The sequence below is a fragment of the Peromyscus eremicus genome, chromosome 5 (assembly GCF_949786415.1).
Source record: "Peromyscus eremicus chromosome 5, PerEre_H2_v1, whole genome shotgun sequence".
In the NCBI taxonomy this organism is placed as follows: Eukaryota; Metazoa; Chordata; class Mammalia; order Rodentia; family Cricetidae; genus Peromyscus; species Peromyscus eremicus.
In genome coordinates this window covers 13,804,637-13,814,198 of record NC_081420.1, presented here as the reverse complement: position 1 = coordinate 13,814,198, position 9,562 = coordinate 13,804,637, and the positions used below count along the sequence as shown (strand labels likewise).

At 51.1% G+C, this 9,562-nt stretch overlaps 1 protein-coding gene across 1 annotated transcript; it reads right to left on the bottom strand.

The window, feature by feature from the left end:
• Positions 1-902: 902 nt before the first annotated feature.
• LOC131910315 (NUT family member 2-like) lies at positions 903-8,865 on the bottom strand. The gene is made up of 7 exons (XM_059262282.1): positions 8,500-8,865; positions 5,931-6,639; positions 4,881-5,009; positions 3,718-3,878; positions 3,003-3,295; positions 2,377-2,493; positions 903-1,937 (listed from the first exon to the last, which is right to left on the bottom strand). The coding sequence occupies exons 1-7, from the start codon at positions 8,744-8,746 to the stop codon at positions 1,173-1,175; spliced, it is 2,421 nt and encodes an 806-aa protein (XP_059118265.1). The 5' UTR covers positions 8,747-8,865; the 3' UTR covers positions 903-1,172.
• Between the last annotated feature and the right edge of the window lie 697 nt (positions 8,866-9,562).

Genomic DNA, 9,562 nt, shown 5'->3' with positions numbered 1-9,562 from the left:
TTCACAGGAATAGGCTCTTCCTGTCACTGTGAGAGAGCATGGCGTTTGCAGATGTGCAAGACGGGAGCTAGCTAAAGGTGTCAGCTGAACATTCCCCAGCTGGCTATTGGCCCCTCCCTCTAAATGCCAGGCCTTTTCCTCCAGAAGTCCCTAGCTAGCTGAGGACTGGGTTAGTCTTGCCATGCATGTCTTTAGGGGAGCAGAAAGTACTCCTTAAGAAAAATGCAGTCGCTAGGCTAATTCTAGAAACTGGGTAATGGTCCACAGGGCTGAATGCTGGGAAGGTTTTTGAGGACACAGATAATAATAGCATGTTCTAAGTAGTCCCTGTAACCAGAGAGGCTCTGTGAGAGGGTGAGGACGAGGATTCCAGGGCCTGTCAGTCTGCATTCTCCCAGGATCAGTGGGTAAATCTAGAGGAAGACCTGGGCCTGCACCTGTGCACCTTTGAGCTCGGCATCTCCAGGTTTCCCCTCATTATCTCTCCCTCCATGTAGCAGCCTGTTGGGGTTTCAAAGAAAGTGGCCCGCAAAGGTAGCGGCACTGTTAGGAGGTGTGGCCTTGTTGGAGTAGGTGTCATCTTGTCGAGGAAGTGTGTCACTGTGAAGGCAGGCTTGGAGGTCTCATACACACACACACACACACACACACACACACACACACACACACACACTCAGGCTACACCCAATGAGACAGTTCACTTCCTGTTGCCTGCAGATCAAGATGTAAAGCTCTCAGCTCCTTCTCTAGCATCATGTCTGCCTGAATGCCACCACGACGATGATGGACTGAACCTCTGAACTGTAAGTGAGCCAATTAATTGTTTTCCTTTATAAGAGTTGCTAGAGTCATGTTATCTCTTCACAGCAATAGAATCCCAAACTAAAGACACAGCTCTAACACCATTTTCAACAAAATTACCTTTACTCGCTGTAAGTTACAAACTTCTAAAGTGATAATACCCTCCACTCCTCATCCCACCCCTCCCCCCTGCCTTATTTCCCAGTGCCTCTAACCTTCCAGTGTCCCCCTTAGCACCAGCTGATCAGCCCTGGGTGAGCAGGAGCTGGTCTTCTTTTCTTTTTTCTTCTTTTTCTTTTTTTGCTCTGGGGCTGCAGGCTAGAGGCAGAGTGAAATCTCTGCCTGCTTTGAGGGGACATCACATTGGTGGCTCAGTGCCGCTTCTTCCTCTTCCTCTTCCGGGTGCCTAGTGACTCATACTTCCTCTTCTGAGCCTGCAAGGGGTGAGCAAGCTCCAGGGCTGGGAATGGCCCTTCAAACATCGCATAACCAGGCCCTGAGTTAGATCTCTTAGCCATCGGAGTCGAGCCTCCAATGAGAGCTCGCTTCTTGGACTTGGCAATTGGAGATGCATCAGGACTGAGGCCCCTTATCTTTGGAGATGAGGGTTTGGGGATACTATCAGAGTCAGAGAGACCCGCATAGGGGCACAAATGGCCGGCCAGTTTCCACGGCACCAGCCTGTACTGGGAACACAGGAGGAAGGCCAGGCTGGGGAGCTCCTCCTTGTCCTCAGCGGCTCTGCCCAGTGAGTCATAGGGCTCCTCAGTAGCAGAAACTCCTCTGAGGCTTACCGCACATCTGGACCCCAGGTTTGGGGGATGGGCTTCTCTGCCACAGGGAATAACAGTGGATCCGATGTCTACCACTGAGGGTAGACACTGACTACTTGGGAGGACAGTAGGCCTAGCCCCCCACATTTCCGCATTGGTGGCTCCAGGACACTGATGGTCTGAGGAAGCCATCTGTGAGGAACATTTCTGTGCACTGGCCCCTCTTTGGGGACTATGGTCATCTCTCTTTGCACCTTGGCAGTCAGTCAGTACAGAAGCGTTGGCAAGTATCTGAGGGGCACCGGGGTTCAGAGGTGCCCTCTTACAGCCTCCCTTCTTCAAAGCCAGGTGCTTCTCCAGCAGCTGCAGGAGGAAATGGGCACGTAAGACTCAGCCCAGGCTGGAGGGATGAGACGGGGTGAAGCATTTGGGTGGAGGTAGCCAACTGTCTGAGTGTCAGAGACTGAGGGTCTGCTGGATGGCATGCTTGCTTCCTTGCAGCTGTATACTGTAGACCCCCCCCCATGTCCATACCTGTGTCCCCTTCTGGGTGAAGCCCCAGGTAGGATGCCTTGACTTCCTGTAGGTCAGGGTGAGTCAAGGTCACATGGTTCTTATGAGCAGGGTCCTCTCTTTTCCTGTCCACCTGGTGTCCCTCAGCACCCCACTCTATTGGGGTCTTCCCTTCCCCGTCCAGTTTGCCTGGTGTCTCTCTCTATCCTGTCTGCCTGGTATCTGCTTGCCTCTTGCCTACCTATTGCTCCTTCCCTGCTGTCCCTAGTGTTCACCCTTCCCTGTCTACCTGCTTGACAGTGAGTTCTTCCTCATACTCCAGCTCCTTCATTAGAGCCAGTATGTCCATCTCTGGTTTGGAAGATAGGATTTCTGCCACGAATTGGGGGTTTATTATGGCCTCCACCTATAAACAGAAGGAAAAGGACTTGAGTGCCAGGGAGCAGGGAGTCTTCAAGCCAAAGGGACCTCTATCTTTCCTATGTTGCTGCCAAGTCATGATGACAACCAACATTTACACACACACACACACACACACACACACACACACACACACACACACGAGAGAGAGAGAGAGAGAGAGAGAGAGAGAGAGAGAAAGACAGAGAGACAGAGAGACAGAGAGAGAGAAGAGAGACAGAGAGAGAGACAGAGACAGAGAGAGACAGAGAGAGAGACAGAGAGAGACAGAGACAGAGAGACAGACACAGACAGACAGACATGAACACACGAGAGAGAGAGAGGCAGACAGAGACACAGAGAGTGACACACACACAGACAGACACACACAGAGACAGACAGACAGAGATAGAGACAGACAGAAGAGCTCTGAAGGCAGGGAAGCAGGCTTGGTTACAAGGACCAGGATGCCAAACTCAGAATCTGGCCCACACCAGGGCCCCAGATGCAGCTCACTTGCTCAACGAACTGTTTCTGGGAGCACAGCTCGTCAATGTAGTCCAGGAGCCCTGTGTCTGAGTACAAGTCATCTTCTTCCTGCTCCGGCCCAATGCTCTCCTCTTCCTCCTCCTTGGGCTCTCCTGTGAATGACTGTGGAAGCCTCTCCAGCCAGTCCATGATATTCATGTATTCCTGCACAGCTTCAGGTGGAATTTCCATGGGAGGCTCAGTCTTTTGTAACTGCTGGTGTCTGAGTACTGGGAGGGGGGCAGGGTCAGTCTTGGGGACAGCCTTCATGGAGCGGCACACTAGGAGATAGAAGAGCATGATGATACATGGATGGGGTTCAGCTCCAGCCATGCCATGCAGAGCATAGTTCAGGGGAACTGCAGTGGCCTAGGGTAAGCCAACACAGGTTTCTCTAAACATCTGTGAGAGAGAACATTGCAAAGGGTGATATGCCTCGGACAGTCATATGGGAGAACATTTGGAGCCCCCAAAGTTTCAGGTTCTCTCCAAACACAGTGCCTGATCACATGGTGTTTGAGTCCTTAAGGAGCAATGATCATGGCCAGTTCAATGATTCTCCAGTTCAAGACTAAGAGCTGCAAGGGACTCCAGGCTGCATAGCAAATGCCCCGCCCTGAAGGAAGAAGCCCACATGTAGGGCAAAAGTCTATTTTGACTGATTTGACTTCTGCATAGAGACCTAAAGGTATGTGAGCCCTACCTGGTTCCTCAACCAACTCAGGAGCTGGGGGCCTTGGAGGATCTTGCCTTGTTGTGGTTGTAAGAACTTGGCACTGGACACCTCTCATCATCTCCAGCCTTGAATTCTCCATCTCCAGCCTTGAATTCTCCATCTCTTCTGCACTTTCGAATTCTGTGAACCTAGGGATGAGGGAGGCCAGGGCCCAGCACAGGAGATTACTAAAGGTGATCATGTGTACAGGGTCTTGGGTGGTCTGGTACACTCCCATGAAGTTGCTGATCTTGGAACATAACCACAGCTCTGGGGCACACTATATCCCTTGATATTTGCCAGGAATCCAATCAGTTTGAGGTGGCCCAAGTAGGGCTTTCATGTGACTCCTCCTTAAGGCCTATCTTGACCTTGCCTAGAGCCACACAGAAGAGCTGACTGACAAGCTGGTCAGGGATGTGACTGATGGAGCACACCAGGGATCTTGGACCAGATCCCGAGATGCCGAAGCTGAGATTGGGAGAGCTGGGACGACCTGGGAGAGAAGGGCCCAGGAGATGCCAAGAGGAAGTAGAAAGGAAGCTGAGAGCCGTGGCTGCTTCCCTCTGGGAGCTTTTGTTGGCTTGTGTGCACAGCAGCATCACATGGAGCAAAGGCAGAGAGACCAGACATGTCCTCAGAGTGTGGAAGGGGCTTCTCTCCTCTCTGCATGCTTCCGTTCATATCCACTCCAGGTACATAAGGATACAACTGAGGCCACTCTCTTGAGATGCAGTGGGTTCTACTGTCGAAAAGCAGTGGCTCCATGCCAGGTAGTTGGCCTAAGACTTGTGGAGCATGTTTGCTTTGCACAACCCCCAGTGTTGGAGGAGACCCCATGGGGCTGGGATAGGCCACTTCTCCCACCCTGACCCTGCTAGATTCATGATTAATGAGGTCAGAGCTGCTGGGACCATGGGGCAGATAGCCCAGCACTCCAGGAAGTGAAAACAGCATCCTGGACACCAAGATTGCCACCAGGGGCCCAAGTGTTAGGATTCTCTCAGCAGAGTGTAGGTAACAACTCACTAGACCTAGCTCCAACTGAGCACTACCCACAACACATACCCTCCTTAAAACTCCTGCCTCAACAGACCCATCCATGTTTAACAGCTCCCCACACACCCTGCTTCAAGACTCCCTTGACTCACTTTTCCGCCATCTCAAAGAAGATCATCCGGTCATAATTGCTTGTGCACTGCCATTCCTGCAGACCCCTCCACAGGCCCTCCTCCACATTCATGGTGGGCTTCCTCCGGGCCAGGGACCGAAGCACCGGACTGTAATTCATTAGAACCACTCAACTCCAGACCCAGCAGACCCAACCCAAGATGCATCTGTATCCTGTGCCAGTGTAAAGTCAGCCTCTGGGAGGAATGCCTAACCATGCAGCAAACATCAACACAAAGATCTATGTCTGTTTCCCTGGATGCCACGTGAATTCTCCTTCTACCACTCTGTGTGGAAGAATGAGTGAGGTTTAGGCTCCCAACATGGAAGTGTGGGTGACAAAGTCAAAGTGAAAGTCACTGGAAATGGGACCCAGTGTGGTAGCCAGGCTTAGGTCATGATGCGGGGCTCCCAGAATGGGGTAGTTCTCTTCTTGGAAGGAAGACGAGATCCCCCAAATTTTCTTTGAGTCCCGTGAGACAGCCAAGGACACTTCATCAGAACTGACCCTTCAAAGTCCTGTCTGGGTCTCCAGTGTCCAGAACTGTGAAAATACAGTGTCTGTGGTTTGAGTCTTCTTAGTCTACCTGGTCATGAGGCTGAGCTGACTGACAAAATGCACAGAATGATCTGGAACCCAGGGTTAATGACTGGGGCAATGGTGCAAAGAGACAAAAGATTTCCCCAGTGCAGGTCTGGAGCCTGCTGGCCTAAGGGACATTCCCCAGAACAATGGAGTGGGGACAAATGTGCAGGTCTTTCTGGAGTCTGGCCCTCTTCCCCATCCCCAACACCAAACACTAATGTCAATGCTAGAAGGTAAAACATTAAGGAGAAGAAATACCAAATGGAGTGAAAGGCCTAAATCCAAATCCTAGCTCCTGGGACTCCAGAATCCCTAGTGTGACATTGCTGTTCCTCAGCGTGTGACCCTCTGGAGTGGCCCCATCACCTTCAGCTCCTTCCTTGTGTACCTCACACTCATCATGTTGAAGCCCCAGTAGGACCTTCCAGGCACAGGTGACACTCACATGAGGAAGCAGGAGAAAGCTGCCACGTCAGGAGTCTGGGACAGGTGCCGCTGGACCAGAGTCTTGATATGCTGCCAGCGCCGGAAGTTCCCATAGACGCTGTCTGGTTTGGACAAGTAGTTTTCTGGGGAGTTGGTTTGGACATTGGCTGGACCACTCTCCCCATATGCTCCTTTTGTGGGTGGTGCTGAGTTCACTGGGGACCTGACAGGAACCAGCGGGACGACTGGCTGTGTGGTCGGGGGATGAGGGCCCAGGACCCACGTTCCTTCTTGAGGCTGGACGGCTGAAGCAATCCGAGCATTTATGAAGGTGTTTGCGGCAGGTGTTGTCATGATGAGTGAAGCAGGGTGCCCCATACCACCACCCTGGGTCCCGGGGACATTATAGTTGAGGGGCACCTGAGTGAGGACAATGTTGGCATTGTGCACAGGCTGGACAGGCCTGCCTGGTGTCCCAACCTGTACAATGTTCAGAGGTACAGCTGTCCCCAGGGCAGTGCTTCCATTTTCTGCCACCAAAGACATCCCAGGCAAGGCAGACAGCACTAGAGGATTCCTGGGAGAGATGCCTGCAGTCATGAGGGGTGCTGGAGGCTCCCAGAATAACTGGGGTGCTGGTTGGGGGGCAGGTGGGAGAACAGGCAGGGTAGCAAATGTAGGCATGGATGCACCGGGGTTCACAGCCATGTTCTGTCCCAATGAAGATGCTGTGAAGATAAAGGAGAGAGTGGATGGAAGAGGGAAAGGGCACAGGAGGGTGACTCTGTGGTCCTGGTAGTGGAAATTGGGAGAGGGTCATGGGGAAGAGGAGACTGTACTGTTTGCAGAGTTCCCTGGGGGAATTCTGTGCTGGGCTCATCTGGCTGAGCACTGTTCCGGCAGGGATCTTCCTCTCCATCCACCAGGATCCCCTGATCCCTGTCTGTGCAGAGGAGCCCTTAGCTTTCCCACCTCTGAGAGGCTTTTTCTGGAATCCCTGGCAGAAAACTCATCAGTGTTCTAGCTCTCTTCCCAGAGATGGATCACTTCGATTTGGTCTGGACCACCATCCCAGTGATTATGCTCACAGGAGGCAAGGCACCACCAATGAGGGCCTGTCTCTAGAAGGGCCTCTGTGAAGGTGGCCGGTTTCAGATATTGACCTCATCCCCTTCTGAGTGTTCCTCCCACACTCTCAAACCTCCCTTCCTTTCTAGTCCAGCACAACAAACCAAAAACATCTCTGCGCAATCCTCCAAGCCGGCACCCCGGAATTCTGGAGGTGACCTTGTAGCATGCTCCTGCTCCCTCTCCTAATGCCTCCCACAGGAAACAGCAATGGATTCTGGCAGCCCCACATTGCCCTAGTGCCATGGTCACTGGTTCCCACCATGGTTGGGAGCTGTTCCCACAGCACTGATGTGTGTAAGACAGCCATGCAGTTCCCTTACACCCTGTCCTTGCAAGCCTGGTAGTGGCTGTGGAAGGCTGTAAAGGGCCAGAGAAAGGTGAGTGGAGGGACTGTCTGGAGGTTTCTGGGGATTACCACAGCTACTGGCATTGTCACAATTAGCCATGAAATGAAAACCACATGTGGTCCTTTTCTTGTGAGCTCCCACCAATATAAGGGTGCCAAGTGAGACATAATTCCCTGGAGCTCATTGCTGTTCAAGCAGGAACTCATGAGGGCCCCCTCAAAGAGAGCCAAGTCCAAAAACCCAGAACAACCATTCTAGCTCTGCTTAACAGTAACACAGAACATGTTCCAAGACACACGCTTCTCTCTAAAGCCCCTGGAAAAGGACCCAGCCACCTCAGAACCCACCCAAACCAACAGCACTCCATGTCAGGGAAGAGAGACTTCCCATTACAGTTACATGATGAGCTAAGGGAACTGCACAGATAGTCCCAAGACAATACCTCTAAACTGATATTTTAAAAAGTAGGTCTGAAAATTAAGAACAGACACCCATTCCTTTGTTAGTTGATATTTCCTAACTGCTCTCCTTCAGAAGAATCAAAAACATCAACTACCTGGTGAAGGAGAAGCCTTCCATCAGTCGTAAGGCATGAGGGACTCTGGGCTGCCAGTTGATGAAATAACCTCCATCCTCGCAGAGAAGACCCCACTGAGCTGTTTCCTGCCTAGTCTACACTGTCCTCCCAAGGTCTAAGGTGGCCCAGTTAAATTCCTGGGATCCATAATTTCATAGCACAAGTTCCAGCAGCCTAGAGAAATGACCCAGAGCTCAGCTGTTGCCCATGAGCCTTCCCTGGGCCACCACAGTGAACCATCCCACCACACCTATGACCTGTGCTCAGGAGACCTGCCTGCCACACAGGAGGAGCCAGTCTGGGGCCTCTCATCGTATCTCCTGATCCAGTGTGTTTCCTTGTGGCAACTCAGTTCCACCATGGACTCTGTTCACCCTGCCATAAGCTTTGTCAGTCTCCGAGGTGAGATGTCCTTGCCGAAGTCCAGAGCTGTCTCCCATCCCCTCCCCTGGTCCAGTCAGTCATTGATAGCATCAGATTTAAATTGCCCATGGCAGGGAGTCAGGTCCCATACCCTGATACTCCAGGCTTACCTTCTGAAGCTATCCCTACAGGCTTGGACAGTAACCATGCCTGTCTGCTAGGATCCATGGTGAGAAAACTCAGATAAATCACACTGAGAGTCGCCAATATGTGATGGATGCTCAAGAGAGCCAGCCACAGCTGAGAAAAGTTTGAAAGTAAACAGCTCCAGAATGTGGCATTAACATTCTGAAGCGGGGGAGGGGCAAGAGTAAACCAGGGCTGGGGAACATTCTGTAAGGGCTGTGGCAGGTGCATAAGAACCTCAAAGGATGCATCCTTGTTGGAGGTGCTTGCACATGCTTGGTGTTTGCCTCTAGGAAAATTTTAGATGGTTTCTTATAGACACAGCACACTGGGGTCGCTGGTGCCTCTTATTTCTTCAGTAGACCTTGTTTTACTCCCTTCATCCTGCGTTCTGCATCCCTCCTACAGAGGGCAGGCTCTTGAACATTTTTACATTGTTTACACTTATTCAACAAATTAGAACATATATGCAGACAAATATAGACGGTCTAAGTAACAGAGTCGGACGTATTTGAAAATACGATCTCAGGAGATCCATGGATCTTCTTGCCATGTGCATGACATTCTTTACGAAGCAGTTCTTGTGTGTCCAACCAGTGCTGGGATGTCTGCACCCTGTAGCATGATAGTCCATTCACCATCTCTTTTTGCTAGAGATGCCAGCCCATCAAGGCTTCACTCAAGATATGTAGTCCACAGGACTCAAAACTGAAATCACTTCTCTGGATCAGTAGTACTGAGTCCTTTTATTGCAAATAGACATTTGATGATTAAAAATCTGTTCTCTACCACAAAAAATAATGTGTGGGCTTATGTGACAAATTGGCCCTCCTGAGCTTCTCAATGGAAACAAGGTTAAATGAGAGGGACAAGAAAAGAGAAAACATTCTTTTACTCCAAGACAAAGAGGCTTAACATTCTTAGGGCCCTGATTTTCTAGGCATAGAAACCCATTACCTGTGTACATTTTGGAAAAGCCAGGATTCCATTTACCATCGCCCAGTACTGATTTCTGTGTGTGCATGTGCCCATCTTATGCTCCAATAT